At 45.2% G+C, this 24701-nt stretch overlaps 1 protein-coding gene across 3 annotated transcripts in view; it reads right to left on the reverse strand.

Annotated features, from left to right (window-relative positions):
• The window catches only part of HCFC2 (host cell factor C2), a 41718-nt gene extending 26254 nt beyond the window's left edge, over positions 1 to 15464 (reverse strand). For 2 of the 3 annotated variants that reach the window (XM_084796139.1, XM_084796138.1), the window contains exons 1-6: positions 15262 to 15463; positions 13009 to 13157; positions 11246 to 11406; positions 6491 to 6699; positions 5693 to 5777; positions 97 to 203 (exon numbers count right to left, since the gene is read on the reverse strand). In XM_084796139.1, the coding sequence (XP_084652265.1) occupies positions 97 to 203; positions 5693 to 5777; positions 6491 to 6699; positions 11246 to 11406; positions 13009 to 13157; positions 15262 to 15424 (874 nt within the window). In that variant the 5' untranslated portion in view covers positions 15425 to 15463. Of the gene's footprint in view, positions 1 to 96; positions 204 to 5692; positions 5778 to 6490; positions 6700 to 11245; positions 11407 to 13008; positions 13158 to 15261 lie in introns of all 3 variants that reach the window. The other variant, XM_084796137.1, reaches the window with a different exon arrangement.
• Between the last annotated feature and the right edge of the window lie 9237 nt (positions 15465 to 24701).

Genomic DNA, 24701 nt, shown 5'->3' on the forward strand with positions numbered 1-24701 from the left:
GCTTTCTGTGACTGCGTGGTTGCTCATAAGCAGCAAAATAACAAAAGTTACTTTATTTTAGACATCATGCGGCTGAATACGTTTCACAAGACTCACCTAGATTTAGGTAAGAAAATGAGCTGGTACATCTCCATTCACAATCCTGAGGTGAATCCTCAGTACTGTCACCCTTGTGTGGAACCCATCCACCAAAAACGTACATCCTAGACAACAAGAGAAAGCCAAACACTTACAGGAAGTGCTTTAATTTTACTTTTTGGATCAGAAATACTAAGATGAAAAAATTATTGGTTGACTTAGAACTTCAGAACAACCCACCACCTACCACAGTGTAAAGGCAGCATTATATGACTAAGAAAATTATGTAAAAGGGTGGTACACATCTGAAGTCACAGGGACTTGGCAAGCTAGGCAAAGAGGGGGAATATTTGGGCCCATGAGTTTAAGGCCACACTGGGAAATGACACAAAAACCTGCCACAACAACAGGACAGTAACAAAAAATGTTGACAATTTTATAACCCACTACTGAATCAACGCTATACTCTGGCAGGTAACAATGTTTGGACTACACATGCTTGAAACCCAGTGCTGTGTGTAACCCTGACAGCACGAGCCTGTGCTGTTTGACTGCAAAGGCAGCAGCTTCCTCAGAATGGTGGGCTATCTGCTCCAACTGGGAGCACAATCAGCCCTTCCTTCCTAAATGGCTTTTGTCCAGGTGTTTTAATCTCATCAACAGAAAAGCACCTAAGACAGTGACCAAAAAGGATGACAGTTCATGTAACTTTCGTCCTTGCTATTACTTAAGTGCAACAACTTTAAGCCCAGTGTGGCTATGAATGCCGTATAGTGCCAAGTGCATGGGAGGCTGAGGTAAACTCATGCTCCACAGTCCTGATGGCGCAGCCTACAGTTCATCGGCGCAAGAAGGCCAAGAAGAACACAAGTCTGAGGCCTGCCCGGGCAAGTCAGTAAAACTTGGTCTTCAAATTTAAAAAAAAGAAAGAAAAAGAAAAGTCTGGTGATGTGCTCTGTGGTAGGACACATGTACGAAGCTCAGTTCAGCTGGGCGATGGTGGCACACACCTTTAATCCCAGCACTCGGGGAGGCAGAGGCAGGAAGATCTCTGTGAGCTCGAGGCCAGCCTGGTCTACAAAGAGTCCAGGACAGCCAACACTACACAGAGAAACCCTGTCTCAAAACAAAACAAAAACAAAAAAGGATGCTCAGTGCAAACTCCAGCACTGTTAAAACAGAGAAATAACTTTAAACTTTCCCCAGCACCTGAAGGTTCTTGTCAGAACACAGTCCAGTAATGGAGTAGTGTGAGAATTCTGCGCTTGTGAGAAAACTCCAAGAAAACAAGAGTCTTGTGACCCTATTTTCTTTCAAACACAGAACTGTTCTTGGGATGTGCTTTTGTGCTCCTCCCAGTGGCAGCAGGTAGGAGTCCACTTCATCTGTTGTTACTCATGTGCCAGTATGAAAATCATGGCTTTGCCACATGTGGCTTGCCCTTGTGTCTCTAACCCTCTGAGGATAACTTGTCTGATGCTCTGAATAAAGCCGGCTAGTGCATGAGTTTATTCCCCTCTGCTTTAAGGTCCCGATCTTCCAGGTTCACACTGCCAATGAGAAAGATAATTCTTTAAAACATTTTGAAAATATATTTTATTTCATGTGTATGGGTGTTTTGCCTGCATGTATACATATGCACCACATGCGTGCCTGGTGCCTGAGGAAACCAGAAGAGGGCATTTGATTTCCTGGGACTGGAGTGACTGATGGATGTGAGGCACCATGTGAATGCTGGAGTGAGTGAGTGATGGATGTGAGGCACCATGTGAATGCTGGAGTGACTGATGGATGTGAGGCACCATGTGAACGCTGGAGTGAGTGATGGATGTGAGGCACCATGTGAACGCTGGAGTGACTGATGGATGTGAGGCACCATGTGAACGCTGGAGTGAGTGAGTGATGGATGTGAGGCACCATGTGAACGCTGGAGTGAGTGATGGATGTGAGGCACCATGTGAACGCTGGAGTGAGTGATGGATGTGAGGCACCATGTGAATGCTGGAGTGAGTGATGGATGTGAGGCACCATGTGAACGCTGGAGTGAGTGATGGATGTGAGGCACCATGTGAACGCTGGAGTGAGTGATGGATGTGAGGCACCATGTGAACGCTGGAGTGAGTGAGTGATGAATGTGAGGCACCATGTGAATGCTGGAGTGAGTGATGGATGTGAGGCACCATGTGAATGCTGGAGTGAGTGATGGATGTGAGGCACCATGTGAACGCTGGAGTGAGTGATGGATGTGAGGCACCATGTGAACGCTGGAGTGAGTGATGGATGTGAGGCACCATGTGAATGCTGGAGTGAGTGATGGATGTGAGGCACCATGTGAACGCTGGAGTGAGTGATGGATGTGAGGCACCATGTGAACGCTGGAGTGAGTGATGGATGTGAGGCACCATGTGAATGCTGGAGTGAGTGATGGATGTGAGGCACCATGTGAATGCTGGAGTGAGTGATGGATGTGAGGCACCATGTGAACGCTGGAGTGAGTGATGGATGTGAGGCACCATGTGAACGCTGGAGTGAGTGATGGATGTGAGGCACCATGTGAATGCTGGAGTGAGTGATGGATGTGAGGCACCATGTGAACGCTGGAGTGAGTGAGTGATGGATGTGAGGCACCATGTGAATGCTGGAGTGAGTGATGGATGTTGAGGCACCATGTGAACGCTGGAGTGAGTGATGGATGTGAGGCACCATGTGAACGCTGGAGTGAGTGATGGATGTGAGGCACCATGTGAACGCTGGAGTGAGTGATGGATGTGAGCACCATGTGAACGCTGGAGTGAGTGATGGATGTGAGGCACCATGTGAACGCTGGAGTGAGTGAGTGATGGATGTGAGGCACCATGTGAACGCTGGAGTGAGTGATGGATGTGAGGCACCATGTGAACGCTGGAGTGAGTGATGGATGTTGAGGCACCATGTGAACGCTGGAGTGAGTGATGGATGTGAGGCACCATGTGAACGCTGGAGTGAGTGAGTGATGGATGTGAGGCACCATGTGAACGCTGGAGTGAGTGATGGATGTTGAGGCACCATGTGAACGCTGGAGTGAGTGATGGATGTGAGGCACCATGTGAACGCTGGAGTGAGTGATGGATGTGAGGCACCATGTGAACGCTGGAGTGAGTGATGGATGTGAGGCACCATGTGAACGCTGGAGTGAGTGATGGATGTGAGGCACCATGTGAACGCTGGAGTGAGTGATGGATGTGAGGCACCATGTGAACGCTGGAGTGAGTGATGGATGTGAGGCACCATGTGAACGCTGGAGTGAGTGATGGATGTGAGGCACCATGTGAATGCTGGAGTGAGTGATGGATGTGAGGCACCATGTGAACGCTGGAGTGAGTGATGGATGTGAGGCACCATGTGAATGCTGGAGTGAGTGATGGATGTGAGGCACCATGTGAACGCTGGAGTGAGTGATGGATGTGAGGCACCATGTGAACGCTGGAGTGAGTGAGTGATGGATGTGAGGCACCATGTGAATGCTGGAGTGAGTGATGGATGTGAGGCACCATGTGAATGCTGGAGTGAGTGATGGATGTGAGGCACCATGTGAACGCTGGAGTGAGTGAGTGATGGATGTGAGGCACCATGTGAACGCTGGAGTGAGTGATGGATGTGAGGCACCATGTGAATGCTGGAGTGAGTGATGGATGTGAGGCACCATGTGAACGCTGGAGTGAGTGATGGATGTGAGGCACCATGTGAATGCTGGAGTGAGTGATGGATGTGAGGCACCATGTGAACGCTGGAGTGAGTGATGGATGTGAGGCACCATGTGAACGCTGGAGTGAGTGGTGGATGTGAGGCACCATGTGAATGCTGGAGTGAGTGAGTGATGGATGTGAGGCACCATGTGAACGCTGGAGTGAGTGAGTGATGGATGTGAGGCACCATGTGAACGCTGGAGTGAGTGAGTGATGGATGTGAGGCACCATGTGAACGCTGGAGTGAGTGATGGATGTGAGCACCATGTGAACGCTGGAGTGAGTGAGTGATGGATGTGAGGCACCATGTGAACGCTGGAGTGAGTGATGGATGTGAGGCACCATGTGAATGCTGGAGTGAGTGAGTGATGGATGTGAGGCACCATGTGAACGCTGGAGTGAGTGATGGATGTGAGGCACCATGTGAATGCTGGAGTGAGTGATGGATGTGAGGCACCATGTGAACGCTGGAGTGAGTGATGGATGTGAGGCACCATGTGAACGCTGGAGTGAGTGAGTGATGGATGTGAGGCACCATGTGAATGCTGGAGTGAGTGATGGATGTGAGGCACCATGTGAACGCTGGAGTGAGTGAGTGATGGATGTGAGGCACCATGTGAACGCTGGAGTGAGTGATGGATGTGAGGCACCATGTGAACGCTGGAGTGAGTGAGTGATGGATGTGAGGCACCATGTGAACGCTGGAGTGAGTGAGTGATGGATGTGAGGCACCATGTGAACGCTGGAGTGAGTGAGTGATGGATGTGAGGCACCATGTGAACGCTGGAGTGAGTGAGTGATGGATGTGAGGCACCATGTGAACGCTGGAGTGAGTGATGGATGTGAGGCACCATGTGAACGCTGGAGTGAGTGAGTGATGGATGTGAGGCACCATGTGAATGCTGGAGTGAGTGATGGATGTGAGGCACCATGTGAACGCTGGAGTGAGTGAGTGATGGATGTGAGGCACCATGTGAACGCTGGAGTGAGTGAGTGATGGATGTGAGGCACCATGTGAACGCTGGAGTGAGTGATGGATGTGAGGCACCATGTGAATGCTGGAGTGAGTGATGGATGTGAGGCACCATGTGAACGCTGGAGTGAGTGATGGATGTGAGGCACCATGTGAACGCTGGAGTGAGTGAGTGATGGATGTGAGGCACCATGTGAATGCTGGAGTGAGTGATGGATGTGAGGCACCATGTGAATGCTGGAGTGAGTGATGGATGTGAGGCACCATGTGAATGCTGGAGTGAGTGAGTGATGGATGTGAGGCACCATGTGAATGCTGGAGTGAGTGATGGATGTGAGGCACCATGTGAACGCTGGAGTGAGTGATGGATGTGAGGCACCATGTGAACGCTGGAGTGAGTGATGGATGTGAGGCACCATGTGAATGCTGGAGTGAGTGATGGATGTGAGGCACCATGTGAACGCTGGAGTGAGTGATGGATGTGAGGCACCATGTGAACGCTGGAGTGAGTGATGGATGTGAGGCACCATGTGAACGCTGGAGTGAGTGATGGATGTGAGGCACCATGTGAATGCTGGAGTGAGTGATGGATGTGAGGCACCATGTGACTGCTAGGAATCCAACCAGACAGAGGGCAAAGCAGCTTGACAACACCTGCTGACACTTACACCATCCCCACATCAGGAAAGGCATGGCAGGGAAGCTCAGTAAGTACCAGGGACAGTACTAAAAGACAATGGTGGACAAGCGTTTCAGCTCCCCCATCAAGTTACTTTAGCTGTGGCCAGCACATGGAGGCACTATTAAGTTTAGTGATCTATTTTTCAGGAAGCATCATCTTTACTTTTCTCTGTGTGAATCTTTCAGGTTGGTAAAAATAAAAACAAAAAAAGCAAACAACAAAAGAAAGCCATACTTGTTTCCTATAACACTGGCTGTATGAAGGCTTCGTGGAAGTGGTACTGTCCCTTTAGTTTCTGGTTTTGACCATGACATTGTTTCTAGAAATAAAAATAAGCAAATCAGAAGCTTGCTCTAATAATAGCCAATCATCTCAATTTACAGACTTAAGTACAAAAGTAGTACTTATCAAATAGAGCAAAAATATTTTAAATCAGTTACCCGAATTTCATCCTAAAACATTTCCACACCATAAAAATTGCCAATCAGAAATCTATTCATACTTGAATTGAACACTTATACTGGAGAGGTGTGCTTATGGCATCATTAATTTTGAGTTACAAATAATACTTCTGATTTTAATGTTTTAAATAAGACAGTAGACGATGAGAAGCATATTTCTGATTATTCACTCCCAGAATCCCTTCACAAAGAGCCACCCTCGGGCTTCCCACTGGTTAGCAATGTCATGAACGCCACACTGCTTTCCATACAAATTAGCAACCCAACCAGATCCTTCTCAGCGTGGACGAGGACACCACTGACAGTTACACAGGACGTTAAGCACAAAGCCGGACTGTCCTAGACAAGCCAGGCCCTGTGCTGATGGTTAAGGAGAACACTGGGAAGTCACTAGCATAAGCTGAACATTCATGTGTTCAAAATGACTGATCATGTCTCATCTGTTCCTAAGACTATACATGCTGACTATAATCTTAGTGCAACTTGACAAATATTTAAACAAAAATATTTTAAGTACATTTAAACTTTTCTTTATCAATCCTAAGAAATTCCTGAATCAAATTAAGATTACCTAAATCAAGCTGCCATAGGTCATCCAGGCGAGCACCGCACATTCCACCAAAAACATACATCTTAGGACTCCCAGAGTCTTTTTTACAATATATAATAGCAGTATGTGATTCTCTTGGAGAAGGTACAATGCCTTTGGTGGCTGGAATGCTCCAGCCCACAACGCCAGAACCATGCTGTAGCTCCAACTCATAGAAATCATTTAAATACCTAGGATATCACAAAAGAGATTAAAACGTTCAGATGGTATGCGTGGTTTTTTACATTTTGGTTCATAATGACAACATACGCTAGCCACACATAGCGGTGCATACCTGTAATCTCAGCACTCAGGAGTCTGAGGCAGGAGGACCATGAGTTTCCGGTCAGTATGGACCACACAGAACACACCCTATCTCAGGAAAGAAGGAAAGAAAGGGACAGGGAGGCTTCAGAGATGGTGCAGCAGCTAAGAGCACTCACCGCCCTGGCAAAGGCCTCAGGTTGGGCTCTTAGTACTGATATCCGGTGTCTACATCCACCTGTAACTACAGTTACAGAGTCTGATGCCCCTTTCTGTCCTCTTTAGACCTACATGCACATGGTGCCATAAACTCAAACACACACACACTTTTAAAAAAAAAGTTAAAAAACACCCCATCATACCGTACATAAAGGCACTAAGCAAGTGTAACTTCAATACTCACTCATCCCATCCACATTTATTAAACTCTACTATGTCCTAGTACCTACTATAATTTAATAGTGAAGACACAAAATGTCTGGCCAATATCCTTTTAAAGATTTATTTATTATGTATACAGTCCTCTGCCTGCATGTACCCCTGAAGGCCAGAAGAGGACATCAGATCACATTATAGATGGTTGTGAGCCACCATGTGGTTGTTGGGAACTGAACTCAGGACCTCTGGAAAAACAATCAATGCTCTTAACCACTGAGCCATCTCTCCAGCCCCTGGCCAATACTGTTATCAATAACAACAGTGGTGGGTTTAAACACAGTCCCAAATACTGGCATTCTTTCCCTCAGGAACTGAGGTTCCTTCCTCTTTATTTTAGCCTGGTCTGTGACTGCTCTGAACAATAAAATGTGCCAAAGGTGGGCTGTAAAAGGCTGATGTATTCTTACCATAACACTGTTTGCAGAACTCTCAAGCACCGCCTGAAAAGGCCGCTTGAGGGTCTGGGTATGCAGCTCAGCTGGTACAGTGCTTGCCCAGCAAGCGGGAATCCCTCAGTTCAGTCCAGCAATGTACAGCCCAGGCACAGAGGTACATGATCAGAAGTTCAAGGTTATTTCTGGCTACATAGTCCAAGGCTAGCCAGGGCTATATGAGATCTTGTCTCAAAAAATAGCCATATATAGGCATGTAGGTGAAAACCCAATTGAATCCATCCTTCAGCTACCTTTAGTTAACTCTCTGATGCGGGGATAACTATCCAAGCTTTTCCACTAATGGGTTCAGCTATCCCTCTGTGCCCTGATCTCCTTACTAACCGAGTTTATGAGCACAATAAAAGCTATTATTTTGTATCATTAATTTATTATGTAGAACTAGATAACTAGAACAATTATTATGGACACTATTTTGGCAAATATTTAATATTTGAAGGTGTTGCTACCTGGAATAAGCACTTCTTTGCAACCTTTTTAGCATACTATAAAATGTCACAGCAACGTCTTAAACAATGTCTTTAATTTAGAAACAGGCATTAAACTTATTCTAACCAGCCTCTTTTCTTAAAAATTTGTTATTAATCTGAGACATATCCTTAAATACAATGACTTTTGGGTACATGTGGTATGCACGTATGTGGGCACATATGTGTGCATGTATAAGCAAGAGGATGGCGTTAGGTGTTCCTCTCAATCACTCTGTGCCTTTATAACTGAGGCAGTCTTTCCTTGAACCTGGAACTTGGGTTTGCCTGTGCTAGTCTCTTTTCTTTTTAAGATTTGTTTATTATGAATACAGTGTTCTGCTTGCATGTACGCTTGCATGATAGAAGAGGGCATCAGATCTCACTATAGATGGTTGTGAGCCACCATGTGGTTGCTGGGAATTGAACTCAGGACCTTTGGAAGAGCAGCCAATGCTCTTAACCTCTGAGCCATCTCTCCAGCCCCTGTCTGGCCTAGTCTTGCCCAGAGCTTTTCTGTTTCCGCCTTTCGGCTGGGATTGCATGAGAGCCACCAGTTCTCTATGTGGGCTCTGAACACCCAAACTCAAAGTCCTTACCTTGGATGACAAGAGTGTAACCTGCTGAGCTGTCTCCAAAACGCTCATTTGTAACAACCAATCCAATTTCCTACTAATATTTTACTCAAGTATGAGGGAAAGAAACCACAACATTTTAGAACATAAAATTCAAAGTTTAGGGGCTGAAGAGATAGCTCTATGATTAAGAGCACATACACCACCCACTTCCGGTGGCCCACAAACACCTGTAACACTCCAGCTCCATGGAGCCAGCACCTCTGGCCTCACTGGGCATCCACACCCACACAAACACTCCTACATATTCATAATTAAAAACAAGTACTTATGCCAGGCATGGTGGCACGTGCCTTGAATCCTAGCACTCAGGAGACAGAGGCAGGTGGACCGCTGTGAGTTCGAGGCCAGCCTAGTCTACAAAAGCAAGTTAAGGACAGCCAAGGCTACACAGGGAACCCTGTCTCAAAAAACAAACAAGCAAACAAACAAAAACTACACATACACACACACACACACACAAAACAAAACAAAAAACCTGGAGGCTGCCGAAGGTTCCTATGTGTTTCACAGTAACTTTATATAATTTTATATAAATTTATATATATAAATTTATATAATTATCAAACAACAAAAAAGTCCATGTGGTAGTTATACCAATGATAACAGTAATATAATAACCTACTCCCAAAATGACAAGACAATAGTTAAAGTGTAATAATTTCTGAAAAGCTAGTGAACTGGAGTTAACAGATATAGCAGGGAAACAGAGAACAACAAATCAAAAGAAGGTTATAAAAGGGGGAATAAGGAAAAGCACATATATGAGAAGTATTTAGCAAAATAAATAGTTCTTTAAAAAGATCCACCCCAGAGCTGGAGTGGTAGCTCAGTAGACAAGAGCAATGGATGCTCTGCGGGAGGACCCACATGGAGGCTCACAAGCAACTTTCCTAGGCAATCTAATGCCCTCTTCTGGCTTCTACTCATACCATGTACAGACACACAGGCAGGCAAAAGTTCCAAACACATAAAATCATAAACATTTTTTTAAAGATCCATCCTAAACAATGTCAAAAGAAAAAAAATGTACATCACAGACAATGATTAAGTTTTCTTTCTTTTTTAGACATGGTCTCACTAGGTAGACCAGGCTGCCCTCAAAGTCACAAAGTGTGCCTGCCTCTGCCTCTCAAGGCTGTCATTAAAAGCAGGCCACTATACCCAGCTAAGATCAAATCTTAACATAAAAGAATTCCACAGGCAAGATGGCTCCAACCTGTAATCCCAATATTTAGGAGACTGAGACAGGAGAATATCAGTGAATTTAAGGCTAGCCAGATTGAGCCCCTGATCATAAATAGAAATGACAAAAATTCCTAAAATCAAGATAATGACCAACCACACAACAAACACATACAGCTTAATCAAGGCACTGATAAAATCATTAGTGTGCATATAACATAGTTATGTACATATAACATAGTTAGCATGTTATGTGTATATACATACATACTTGTATATACTAATCTATACACATATAACATGCTAACAATGTTAATTAAGCAATTATGAAATAATTTAGAGCTGGGTGTGGTGGCGCAAGCCTTTAATCCCAGAACTAAGCAGGTAGATCTCTGTGAGAGTTCTAGGCTAGCCTGATCTACAAAGTGAGTTCTAGAACAGCCAGGCCTGTAACACACAGAAACCCTGTCTCATAACTAAACAAACAACAAATCAAATCCATTTACAATGCTATCCAGAAAATTTTAGGAACTAGATTTAAAAGGGCAAACATGTTTAATCTCTGTGCTTGGGAGGCAGAGGCAGTTGGATCTCTGAGTTCCAGGCCAGCCTGGTGTACACAGGGAAACCTGTGAAAAACAAAACAAAAAATTAAAATAAAAAATAAGTAACAAGTACAAAGAAAATAGAAAGTGACTCACTCTCTTTGGCAAAGGGGCAGTATTTGCTAGTGTAACACACCTCAATAGAATGTATCAAGTATGAGAACAATAACTTTCATTTAATAACAAGATTTCACACCAAGTTTTCAGAGAAAACCAATTTTGGGTTTTGGAGGGTTTTTGTTTGTTTGTTTTTTGAGACAGGGTTTCTCTGTGTAGTTTTGGCTGTTCTGGACTCGCTTTGAAGACCAGGCTGGCCTCGAACTCACAGCAATCCACCTGCCTCCACCTTCCGAGTGCTGGGATTAAAGGCGTGCACCACCACGCCTGGTGAGAAAAACCAAATTTAAAATAGCCACGTTATTGTTTGGTATTGGGTATAACCCACTTAATATGAATTATGGCTTAAGACATACTAGTACATTGACATAATCAATTATATAAGTATAGATATAATAATATGAGTTCTGGTTATAAAAACAGTTTGAAACATTTGCTAGGGATTGAAAAACAAATACATAAAAATGTGTTTATTGTTAGCCAAATATAAAAATCTAAGCTTAAGCCTGATGATAAAGATAAAATATTTTAACCTAAATCATAAAATAAGCACTTGTTCTAGAAAAGAGCATACCTGGGAACATTATTATTTGAATCTTCACTCTCATTTGCCAGGCCACCAAACAAATAGCATTTGTTGCCATATAAAGAGAAGCTATGTCCAAGCCGAGGGCAAGGAGGTAAACCAGAAGGAGGAGGTTGGGGTTTCACTTTTTTCCATAACCAACGACTTGCCTAGAAAAAGAACACACTCATGTAAGCAGGAAGCATTTCTATTTCAGTACTGTCAGCAGTGAAACACCATACCACTATATCTGCAGCTCATCAGAAGAGACAATAAGCTCCTCTGGAGACAAATGACAAGTAAGTGGCTAACTTCTGGTTTGTTTGCTGAGACAGAGTCTCACTATGTAGCCCTGGCTGTCCGGAAACTCTCTGTGTGGGCCAGGCTGGCCTAGAACTCAGAGATCTGTCTGCCTCTGCCTCCCAAGTGCTGGAATTAAAGGTGTGCACCATTAGGTCCAAAGAAATGTCAAACTTCTAAAATTAAAAGCCAGGTGGGGTGGCGCACGCCTGCAGTCCCAGCACAGGGAGGTGGACCGCTGTGAGTTGGGAGCTTGTCTGGTCTACAAAGCGAGTCCAGGACAGTCAAAGGCTTTACAGACAAACACTGTCTTGAAAAACAAAAAACAAACAAACAACAACAAAAGTATGTCCCTATAAGGCTATGGCAATTCCAGAATTTGTGAGCCAAGAGAATCAGGAGTTAAAAGCTATCTCTGGCTACTGAGTGAATTTAAGAGCAACCTGGCCTATGTGAGATTTGTCTCACAAAGATATAGGTGCATATGTAGGCATATGTGTGTCTATGTATGTGTTAGCAGATATTCAGGAGTGTAGTCTACATACATGGATTCTCATAATAATAAACTAAGCGTATGATAATAATAACAATACTAATAATAACTACTATCACTTCTAACTTTTTCCAAGTGAAAAAATAAGTACTTATATGTTTGTAATTCATGAAAGCTTTTTAAAGATAATACATATTTAACATTTGTTATTAATAATTATAAAAATAATAATAATAATGAATGACTAATACTAATACTTAACCTTTAAACCAAATTCATTTAACAAACCAAACTCCAAACGTTATTCCTTGGCCATGAGAATCTTCCTTATTTGAAGTGGTTGCTTGCTTGGAGGTAAGTACCACCTAGTCACATATGCCAAGTGGCAGATAGATATACCCTCATGATGGCCCTTGGGACATAGGAAGAATAGTGAACAAGGACTGACTCTGGTTTAATAAGCCAATCAAATTAGAAAGGCTATATGAAACTGTAACCTCTCTCTGCATGACTATGGGGGATAGTTATGACTGCTAAAGGAAACCATTTCTTTCGTGCTGAGACACTGGTTTTCAAAGCATGCTCTGGGTGGTAGACCAGTAATGTCCAAGCCCCACCACAGACAGTACTGATGCCAGAATCCAAGCAGCAGGGGCCAGCAATCTGTTTCACCAGTTAGGGGGTGCTTGTGTTGTAGGCTGAAGGACAGCTGCGCCAGACACAAAGACCTAAACATGCAGCAGTGACAGCATTGCTGAGGGCCAGACTCAGTTAGGCTATAAACGCCATACCAGACATAGAAACGACATCAGATATTTCGGCTTGTCAGTGAACTGGAAACACTTTCCTTGAAGATAGAAAATGTGGAGCATCTGTTACTGTGCCTGTGCTAATAAAATGTTTTTTTTTAATCTCTTAAAAAACTTTGACAAGTTAGTTAGCACTTCAGACTGAAATACTGAACGTGAAATACACTTACTTGCAACTCGTACAACTCATTGCTGTATCTTCCATACTCCACCATTCCCCCAAATACCAGTATTCTAGAACCATCACAGACAAAGCCATGGGCTGCACAGCCTGGAGGGATGTCTCCTCTAACGGCTGGTAGGAACCACTGATTGGTAACTAGTTGTAAAAAATAAAATAAATTAAATTAAAATCAATTATAACAAGTAAGTCATCACACTCCATGAGTTTGATAAATACATACATATAATCAAAGTATATGTGTATATAGACATGCATAAATATATCCATCCTCTATTTGAATAGTTCTCAACTGGAGATTCTTTTGCTCCCACAAGGATACTGATTTTGCAAGGTCTAAATGCATTTTCAGTTGTCACAACTGGGTACTACCAAGTCCCGGGTTGAGCTTGAGAATGCCAGCACACACCTTACAACATACAAGGTAGCATCTACAGCCAAAAATGACCTGAACCAAAGTGTCAATAATGCTAATGCTGCTGTTGAAAACCCAGATCTGGGGCAGGCAATGGTGGCACATGCCTTTAGACCCAGCACAGCTCTTGGGAGGCAGACAAGCAGATTTCTGTGAGTTTGAGGCCAGCCTAGACTACAGAATTAGACAGCCAAGAAAAGAAAGCCTGATTTGCATCATTAACTCATAGAAAAATCTTGGTAAGTATCATCACCATTATAGAAGATTTAGAAAGGCTTGGTAACTTTTTTCTAAAACTTTTATTTTATTTTATTGAAATATACACTTATATTACACATAAGTTTTTTTTAAAACTACATACAGCAAGAAGAACCACAAAACAATCATGAATTATATAAATGTTACATTCATGGTGTTTTGGCTAATTGTATTTGGCAGCCTTGCAGAAAACATCTTTCCTATCTTGGTGAGTCTAAAATTCTGAATGAAAATCAACATCTAGTTGAGTGGTGGTGGTGCATGCCTTTAATCCCAGCACTTGGAGGAGAGGCAGGTGGATCACTGTGAGTTCGAGGCCAGCCTGGTCTACAAAGTGAGGCAAAGACAGCCAAGGCTACCCAGAGAAACCCTGTCTCGAAAAACCAAAAAAGAAAGAAAGGAAGAAAGAAGAAAAGAAAATCAGTATCTATCATATCTCATCTCTGTCAGCTTAAAACATCTACCTAGACCTGAAAACACCTTAACCCCTAAACACCTAAACTTAATTGAGGCTTGGTAACTTTAATGCTAATTGTGAACAACTGGCAAAGCAAGATTCAAAACAAATCTAATTTCTTTTAAGCCCAGGGTATTTACACTATACCAAATCAAATAACATTTAAACTTTTTTTCTTGTTGTTGGGGTATTGGGGAGGGTAGCAGAGGGGGTCAAAATGTCCAGTTTTTTTTTGTTACTGTTTTTAGGATTTAGAGGGCTACTGTGATCCAGTTGTTTCACAAAAGAAAGGCTACTGTCTGCTAACTTTATCAACTCGGAATTCAGTAACTAGTCAGTAGTTTCCTATGATTGCTACACTACTTACAAGAGGAGTAAAATTGTAACCTGCGAGGAGGTCAAAGCCTGCCCACCCTCCCCACCAGAGGACCAGAGACACTTCCGCGCTCTGCAGCTGTGCCTCAACTACGACAGTCCTCTTAGCGAGGACCAGTCCAGAAGAGCAGAGCATTATTCATACAACAACTACGTAGGGACCAGTCCGGTTTCACCCACAAATCCCAATCCCGCCAGTTTAGACAACCGTCGCCCAAGAAAGTCTTGCAGGCTTCCGCCCGCCCCGATGCGATGCTGAGTGTAGCCAAGCTAAAGGGCAGGGAGGCCTCCCCGCCCCTCGACCCTCTCTACCTTCTAAGGAGGGGGGAAGGAAGGCAAAGACCACTGAGGCCCGGCTTGGGGTGGGATTTTGTTTTTGACACTGGGGGGAGGGGATGTCGGGACAAGAAGGGACCAGCCCTGGGGGGAGAGGTGCAGACCGTGGAACCCGCCGTCTCACTAGGGTCCACGGGGAGGGATGGGCGGGCGGGCGGGGGTGTCTCCATGTCTACCCGCGGAGCCCCGTCCAGCTCGCCGGCCCGGAAGCAACCGAGCCGCCTTCCAGCACGTTGCGAGCTCGGGCTGCCCATCCAAGCCGAGCTCCGCGGCCACCCGCACCGGGCTGAGGGAAGCGGCGACCCAGCGGTGACAGCTGTCAGGCCCTGGTCCACCGCGCCTCCCCTCCCCTCCCCCCTTCCGCGGTGCCGAGGCGGGGTCGCCCAGCCGCCGCCTCCTACCGGTGTTGTAGACATGCAGCTCATCCGCGATGCCCTCGTTGCCCCCGCCGAAGATGATCATCAGCTCCCGGATGGCCACGGCTCGGTGTCCGTGCCGGGCGCGGGGTACCGGCCCTGTGAAGGAGGAAACCCGCCTCCAGTTAAGGAGGCTGGGAGCCGCCATCTTCCCAACCCCCGCCCCTCGGCCCACAATGCCCCGCGCGCCACGGGCTCCACGGCTCGTGGGGAGGGCGGGCGGGCAGGCGGGCAGCGCCTGCAGCAGCGCGCGCGGGAGGCCCGGCACGTGACCCACGGGCCCCGCCCCAAGACCGTGGCGACGTGGCTCTCGGGGCGCCGCCAAGATGGAACCCCTCCCACCGGTGCTGCCTACTACCCTCCCGTGGCTTTCCGTGGGGTGTTCGGGGAGGATCTACAGCCTCGTCCTTTTAGGTCGACTCTGAGCATCTTCAGAGTGGGCGCGCCACGCCCACGAAACTGTTACCGCAGGCACTGGAGAAAAGCTGCCATAGAGGTCCCAAGTGCCCGGGAGCACAGGGAGGGCCCAGGGCAAATCTGTCATCTCGCAGGAGGGGTCCTCCAGACTGCAGGAACAACTGCCTGGACATAGTGGCACCGATCAGATTTGGAGATGACGTCCCTCGAGGACAGAAGTTAGCCCCAAAGATGATTTTTGGTTCGTTTGCTTTAAGCCGGTGCATTCAGTTGTCTTGTTGCAGGGATAAGATACCTGAACCGTCGAAGGACGGAAGGTTTGTTTCGATTCACCTACTGAGACTAGCCCATCATAAAGAGGAGGCTTGGCCGGAATTGGCTGGTCGCAGTTCGTCCGCAGAGAGCCACGAACGCTGGAACGCAGCAGCCTTTACTCATTATGTAGTTCAGGATGACAGCCCAGGGAATGGTGCCATTCACACTTTATGCCCACCTTAATTAAGCTAATCTAGATAACCCCTTACAGGCCTGCCCACAGCCTTGTCTCCTAGGTAGATCTAGATAGTATCACATCAGCATCACAGCAGGGCATTGCTAGCTAACAACTGGCAGGATTTCCATACACAAACAGCATCCTAAATTACCTTCTCTGTAGTAACGCAGACTCTTTCCAACTGTTCAGTACGGTTGGTCCTGTTACCTCCTTTTTGTGGCTGGGGAAATGAGGCGTATGCTATAGAAACTTGCTCAGGTACACACAGAAAAAGACGTCAGGCAGCATTGGAACACAGCTCCTAATTTCATGGCTTCCGGCCTTAAGCACTTATTGCCTCTGACAGTAGGCATGTACAGCCCTTAACCCCACCCCAAACGCTTTGCAGTTTGGTTCCATACCAGATCGCAAAGTAAGCAGTGAACTCTTTTGGTCGTGGGACTCAAATTAAATGACATATAAGCTGTGATTGACAGCCCACACACATAACGCTTAACTGCGGACTGATGAAGGTATTAGTTTCCCTATAGTAATCTTTTATTATCCAAATGTATACTAGAGCATGTTGTCTGACTTAAATATACACATTTACCTTTTTTTTTTTTTTAAGAACAAAAAAGAGGGGCTGGAGAGATGGCTCAGAGGTTAAGAGCACTGTCTGTTCTTCCAAAGGTCCTGAGTTCAATTCCCAGCAACCACATGGTGGCTCATAACTATCTACAGTGAAATATGGTGCCCTCTTCTGGCAGGCAGGCACACATGCAAGCAGAATATGTATAAATAATAAATATTTTTTTAAAAAAGAAATATATGTCCAGTCAGTGAAACAAACATGTAAAGCACTTTAAATCTCTATCTCAGACTACAAAGATGAGACTGCAGGGAACACATACTGTAGAACCTATTTCTTTCTTTTCTCTTTGTTTCTTTCTTTCTTTCTTTCTTTCTTTTTTTTTTGAGACAAGGTTTCTCTGTGTAGCCTTGGCTATCTTGGACTCACTTTGTAGATCAGGGTGGCCTCAAACTCACAGGGATCCACCTGCCTCTGCCTCCCCAGTACTGGAATTGAAGGTGTGAGCCACCACTGCCCAGCCTCCAGCTTTTACTATTTAGTTAGGGATTTTTTGTTGTTAGAACGGGGTCATTTCATCACATTAACCTTCATAGCTGAGCATAACCTTGAATCAAGCCTGCTGCCTTCACTTCCCACATGCTGCAATTGTAGGCATGCACCATCACGCCTACCTCCCAACTTTTTTTTATGTCTAAAATTGTCAAACTTCAAAACGTAGATAACCAGGAGCTCAGGTACACGTCATGTAGAATCACAGTACATGGCCCATGTATGTGGCATAGGGCCACACTCTTATATGAGTCACCTAGATTCACAATGTTTTGTTTTGTTAAGATTTATTTATTTATTTATTTATTACATACACAGTATTCTACCTGGATGTAACTTGTGCAGGCCAGAAGAGGGCACCAGATCTCATTATGGATGGTTGTGAGCTATCATGTAGTTGCGGGAAATTGAACTCAGGACCTTTGGGGAGCAGACAGTACTCTTAACCTCTGAGCCATCTCTCCAGCTCCACCCACCCCCCCTTTTTTTGTTTGTTTTGTTTTTCGAGACAGGGTTTCTCTGTGTAGCCTTGGCTGTCATGGAGTCGCTTTTGTAGACCAGGCTGGCCTCAAACTCACAGTGATCTGCCTATCTCTGCCTCCCTGTGTGCTGGGCACCACTGCACCCAGCTCATAAAATAAAATTTTAAAACAGAATAAAAACAGTGAAATTGTCCCACAGTTCTAGAGAAGTCTGAAAACAAAGTGTCGGCAGGACAGTGCACCGACGTAGGCAGTGCTCAGGAGATGTCTGAAAGGGTAGAGGAAGAGGAGAGCCAGTGGCGACACCCCTAAGAAACCTGCACTTAAAAGGTTTTAACAGAAGGCAAAAGGGAACTGGGGACTTGTTCTATGGGTTTGGCTTTGAAAACCACTTCCACCTTTATGAACCTCCCTTTGCCTGTGGCTTTTTTTTTTTTTTTTTGGTTTTTTGAGACAAGGTTTCTCTGTGTAGCCTTGGCTGTCCTGGACTCACTTTGTAGACCAGGCTGGCCTTGAACTCACAGCAATCCACCCGAGTGCTGGGATTAAAGGCATGCACCGCTGCCGTCACCACCACCACCTGGCCGCCTGTGGCTTCTTTTTAGGCAGTCCTCACCAAGTTCCCTTTTGACCTCTATGGCTATTGGTGTTCCGTTTCCTTCAGAGGCCATATAGAGTTCATGGACAATCTATTGTTCTTTCGTGCAATTGTCATGAAAGCTTGGACACGCGCTGTTCCTGGGCAGGGTCTTGCACACAGTTGTCATTTAGTAAGATTATATTTTCTACCATCTTTATTATATCGCTGCTGTTTCTAATCCTATTCCTGAGCTACAGGCCACTGAAGAATCAGTTATAGAGCAAGAGGCTAGTGCCCCAGGGTAGCTGACTATGTAGCCATCTGGGTGCGGGGAGTCCTCTGTAGGAGCACCAGTGCTCTGAACTGTTGAGCCGTCTCTCCAGCCCCTTTGTCTGTGTATCTTAAAGTCATTAAAACATTGAACTTGTGCGTAATTATAAAAAAATATAGGACCGGAATTTCACCTTCTGTGCTTACCATAAAAAGCCTTGAGAGTTAGTGACAAGATATTAGCAAATATTAACATTGTGAATCTAGCCACTGCCACCCTCAGAGTGCTCTGCTATGGCTTAACTTTATGCCCCTATTCCGAATGACACTTCAAACAGTGACCTTTTTAATTAATCGATTCGTTTATATATATTTTTGCCTTATTTATTCTGAGATGGGTTTCTCTGTGCAGCCCTGGCTGTCTTGGACTCACTTTGTGGACCAGGCTGGCCTCAAACTTACGGAGATCTGCCTGCTTCTGCCTCCTGAGTGCTGGGATTAAATGTGTGCGCCGCTGCACCCAGTTTACAGTGTCTTTTTTAAAGTCTCTGCCTAGATTGCTGGGAGCCATCTGTGTCCTGTCAGGACTTTGACCTACTCGGCTGTAATTTCTGCACACAGCTTGCCCAGCCATCTGCAGCAGCACCGTGTGGGCCTTTGATCCTCAGAAAGAAGAGGCTAATCCACTTCTGGCATCAAGGTTGGATTTCAGGCAGGAAGAAAGGGCAAGGCTCCAAATGGTCCTTCTGCAGAAAAATAGGAGCTTTCTAGAAGTAGGACACTGCAGAGGCATTTAAACTACAGACGTTGCTGTCCAGGTAAGATATTCATAGCATTTCTGTTAGAAAGTATAGAGAAGGATTAAATCATGAGGCCACGAGTAAAGCACCAGTTGTCACATTTGTACAGAGTTACTAATAACTTATTGTTATAATTCTTTCCCTATTCCATGCCTTAGAGTTTCTTTATTCAACATGAATAATAAAATTGGTACAAGCACTATGGAAAATAGAAATGAATATTCCTCCTTGCCAGGCGTGGTGGCGCATGCCTTTAATCCCAGCACTTGGGAGGCAGAGGCAGGTGGATCGCTATGAGTTCAAGGACAGCCTGTTCTACAAAGTGAGTCCAGGACAGCCAGGGATACACAGAGAGACCCTGTCTCGAAAACAAACAAACAAGCAAACAAGAAGAAGAAGAAGAAGAAGAAGAAGAAGAAGAAGAAGAAGAAGAAGAAGAAGAAGAAGAAGAAAGAAAGAAAGAAAGAAAAAGGAAAAAGGCAGGGCGTGGTGGCGCACGCCTTTAATCCCAGCACTCGGGAGGCAGAGGTAGGCGGATCCCTGTGAGTTCGAGGCCAGCCTGTCTACAAAGTGAGTCCAGGACGGCCAAGGCTACACAGAGAAACCCTGTCTCGAAAAACCAAAAAAAAAAAAAAAAAAAAAAAAAAAAAAAAAAGAAAGAAAAGAAAAGAAATGGATATTCCTCAAAACAAACGAAAAACAGCATTACCAAGATAGCTCAATGGTAAAGGAGCCTGCTGGTAGGGCTAAGGACCGGAGGGGTCTGATCCCTGGAACCTGTAGGAGAGATAAACATGTTTTTGTGTTGATCCCAAGTGGGGGATGGGGAACAGACTTGTGAGAGAGCAGGATGTTTATCCCTTTAGAAGTTGAGCCACTTCATGGGGGAGCATGGATGTTGCCAGCTGAAAAGATCAGAGTAGAGACTCTGAGAGGAGAGAGATGTATAAGAGCCCAATGCAAGAGGCCGGGGAGAGAAGCCTTGGATTGTTTTAGCTGTTGATTACGTTATCCTCAAGGCTTTGGACTCCAGCTGCTGCTCCAGGTTCCAGCTGCTGCTCCAGGTTCCAGCAGCAGCTTTGGTGGGATTGTTGGTTTGCTGAGGTCCTGCTGACTATGCCAATCGTTCCTCGGAACAATAGCCTTAGTGTTTCATTATTGTGTTCTTTAATCTCCTTTTCATATTGTTTGGGTTAGTCGGGTTGTAAAGGAGGTTGGCTCGTTTAGTAAGTTCATAATAAAATATCGTTGTTAAGAAAATTGAAGCCGGGTGTGGTGGCGCATGCCTTTAATCCCAGCACTCGGGAGGCAGAGGCAGGTGGATCGCTGTGAGTTAGAGGCCAGCCTGGTTTACAAAGCGAGTCCATGATAGCCAAGACTACACAGAGACTCTGTCTCAAAAAAAAAGAAAAGAAAAGAAAATTAAGATTACAGGAACCCACGTGGTGGAAGGAGAGACCTGACTCCCCTAAGTTACCTGATGATGCCTACATGTGCATTACTGATATATGAGCATGCAGGCACACATTCAGGCACACATGCAAGCCTACACACACACACACACACACACACACACACACACACACACTGAGTGAAAAAAAAATACAGTACGATCCAGCAACCCCAGTTCTGGGTATACACAAAAGAAATGAAATGAATATGGTTCTGGTCACAAACTGAGTGTTGCACCTCTGCCAGGCAAGCATTCTCCTACTATCCTAGCCCATAGGAGATGGCAATGTGCCCTATGCTCACTGCACACTGCTCACCATCACCCGGCTGCGCAGACCATCTAAGTGTCCAGTGATGGATGACTGGGCACAGAAATCATGGTACCTATGTATAATAGACTATTACTTGGCCAGAAAAAGAAGATGATCCTGACATGTGGAGCAAAACCCATGAACCTTAACAATCAATTAAGTGAAATAACCAGACAAAGAAAGACAAATACTATAAGAGCTTATATAAATGATCTAAAAATGTTGAACTTAAAGAAACTGAGAGTAGAATCACGGTTGCCAGGGATAGGTCCAGGAGGGTAGAGAAATGGAAGTGGGTAGATGTTGGTCAAAGGATTCAAACTTACAGCTGGCCGGGCATGGTGGTGGTGGTGGTGGTGGTGGCGGCGGCGGCGGCGGCGGCGGCGGCGGCGGCGGCGCACGCCTTTAATCCCAACACTTGGGAGGCAGAGGCTGGCAGATTGCTGTGAGTTCGAGGCCAGCCTGGTCTACAAAGCAAGTTCAGGACAGCCAAGGCTACACAGAGAAACCCTGTCTCGAAAAACCAAAAAAAGAGGACAGGGTGGCTCAGAGGTTAGGAGCACTGGCTGCTCTTCCAAAGGTCCTGAGTTCAGTTCCCAGCAACCACATGGTGGCTCACAACCATCTATAATGAGATCTGGTGTGCAGGTGTATATACAGGGAGAACACTGTGTACATAATAAATAAAAAGTCTTTTAAAGAAAAAAGAAAAACAAAAAAAATTTTGAAAAACCAAAACCAAACCAAAACAAAAAAACAGCTGTAAGATGACCATATTCTGGGAATCTGATGTACAACACAGGTGGTGATGTGTTAATTTGACCTGGTAATCATTACACACAAGTATAAGTGTGTGTGTGTGTGTGTGTGTGTGTGTGTGGTTGTGTGTGTGTGTGTGATGTCATCATTACATGTATCTTGAACATATTCAATCTTTATCAATTAACTATTTGAATATAAAACTATTACAAAATTAAATTAATTAAATGTTATTATTAAATTTCCATTTAAATATGATTTGAAAGCACCAGATATACTAATTTTCAGTCATCTGGCCTTTTCTGAGTATTTTACATGCATGATGGGTTTTTATTCTTGCTGTTGGGTTGGGTTTGTTGTTGATGTTGTTGTTGAGACAGGGTTTCTCTGTGTAGCCCTTGGCTGTCCTGGAACTTGATCTATAGACCAGGCTGGCCTCTAACCCAGTGAATTGCCTGCCTCTGCCTCCTGACTGCAGGGGTTAAAGGCCTCTGCTACCACCATGTGCCTGAGATGGTTTTTTAAAAACTCTTACTTTATCTGACCATAACGGGTCTTTATGCCTCGGAACCCAGCCACCAGGGCCTGGCATGCATGATGCATTTTAACCCTCAGTTGAGTTAGGTCTCTCCTAACAGAACTACTAGATGGGGAAACTGAAAACCTGCGACTGTGACAAACAAGCTCCAAGCCCACTGGGTACCACAGCATCGTTAGGGTGTCATTGGTTTTATCTCATCCATGCATACAACAACATGGGAACCTTGGCCATAGATAAGAAACCTCTGGTGTCCTGTGAGTTGTTGGTTAGGGTTGTAGGTCAGAGCTCAGAATCTCCTCAGATGGTACAGGCTATGGCAACTGCTCCTGAGTGCTCAGCGCCCCCCTCTCTTCCAGCACTCTTCTTCTCCCCAGGAGGCTCCAGGAATATTGCAGAGGGGATGGCTGAAAGAACTTAGGGCTCAGAGAATTGGGGCTGTGACTAAGAGCACGTCCTGCTGCTTCAGAGGACCCAAAGCCGGCTCCTCACGGGCATGTGGGAAGTCTCACAAGCACCTGTAACTCCAGCTCCAGGGGCTCGAGCGCCCTCTTCCTGCTTCCTCAGGCACTGCAGTCACGTGTCCCCATGCTCAGACACACATGTACACATTAAAAAAATTAAATGAAAGAACAAGGAGGAGGATGAGGGGGAGGGAGAGTGCTGTGAAACATTGTCTTCTGGACATGAAATGACACTGAGCTCACAGACCTGTCCACAATCTAACCGGTCAGCATCCTCCTGTGAGGGGGAGGGGCACCGAGGTCCTATCCTTAGCTGAGCAGCTACTGGCAGTTAACAGCCAATGTGGAGGGGGAATTGGTTTTTTTTTTTCTTCAGCAGTGTAGCACTGTTAAATTGCACATGATCTAGTAAACAATATCTCACTCCCTCTCTGTCTCTACCTGTATGCATGAGCGTGCGTGCATGCACACAGCTCACACACACACACACACACACACAGTCACACACACACACACACACACACACTTTTTTTTGTAAATGAAAAGGAGCTGGAGGAACTGGAGAGATGGCTAAGAAGTTAGTAACACTTGCTGCTCTTGCAGGAGGGCCTGGTTCAGTTCCCCCCACCACAAGGTGGCTGACAAACCGTCTGTTAACTCCAGCACCAGACGACCCAGCACCCTCTACTGGCCTCTCAGACACCACGCATGCACGCAATGCACATACATATATCTACAGGCAAACTCTCACACACAGCAAATATTTTTAAACTCAAAATATTTTTTTAACAAGTAAAAGTTTAAAGGAGCGAGAGCCAGGCATGATGGCTCCCACATTTGATTCAGCCCTTGAGAGGCAGAGGCAGGTGGATCTCTGAGGTGCAGTCCAGCCTGATCTGCATAGTTCCAGGCTATCCAGAGCTATAGTGAGACCTTGTCTTTAAAGCAAAACAAAAGGAGATAGTTGAGGAGTCCCTAACAGGAGTCTGTGCTTCAGCACTAAATTATTTTGCTATTGGATGTTATCTGGCTCAAAGCCTCAGTTAGCTCATTGAAGGATGGACCAAAATTTAGTCTACCTAACACAAACACTGTGAGAAGGAAGCAAAGCAGAAGATGTGGCTCTGTTTTGTCAGTGTTCAAAGCCCCGCGTGATTGAAGGATATTTGGGATATCCCCTGCTCCAACTCCAACGTAAGGAAACAATCCTCAAGAGTGTTGATACCCAATCCCACAGCTGCCAGCCACGTGGCTGAGGGGTACTTAGGCTGCAGGGTACTTAGGCTGCGGGGTACTTAGGCTGAGGGTACTTAGGCTGAGGAGTACTTAGCCATCACTAGTGTAGTTGGAAAACTGAATCTTAATAAAAATTTTCATAATTGAAAAATGAATACTGTTTCTTTCAGTTGTTAGAACTATTTTAAGTATATTTAAAACAACCTGGCATATATGACTCTAGCTGGGGATTAAACTTATGGCCCTGTCCATACTGGACAAGAGCTCTACTCAGCCTGCCTGTTGCTCTTTGTTTTGAGGCACTGTGTTATTCAGGCTGGCCTCGAACTCACTCTGTATCCCGGGTTTCCGTAAGTAAAATAAAATACATCATTTTTTATACTTTTATTAACATGGATGATAACCTCCTCCTTAAAAAAAAACACATTTGTTTGTTCGTTTAAGGCGAGGTCTCACATAACCCAGTGTTGGCCTTAAACTCCTGACCCCCACTGCCTCTG

This window comes from Acomys minous (assembly GCF_964271855.1).
Source record: "Acomys minous genome assembly, chromosome: 9".
Lineage (NCBI taxonomy): Eukaryota > Metazoa > Chordata > Mammalia > Rodentia > Muridae > Acomys > Acomys minous.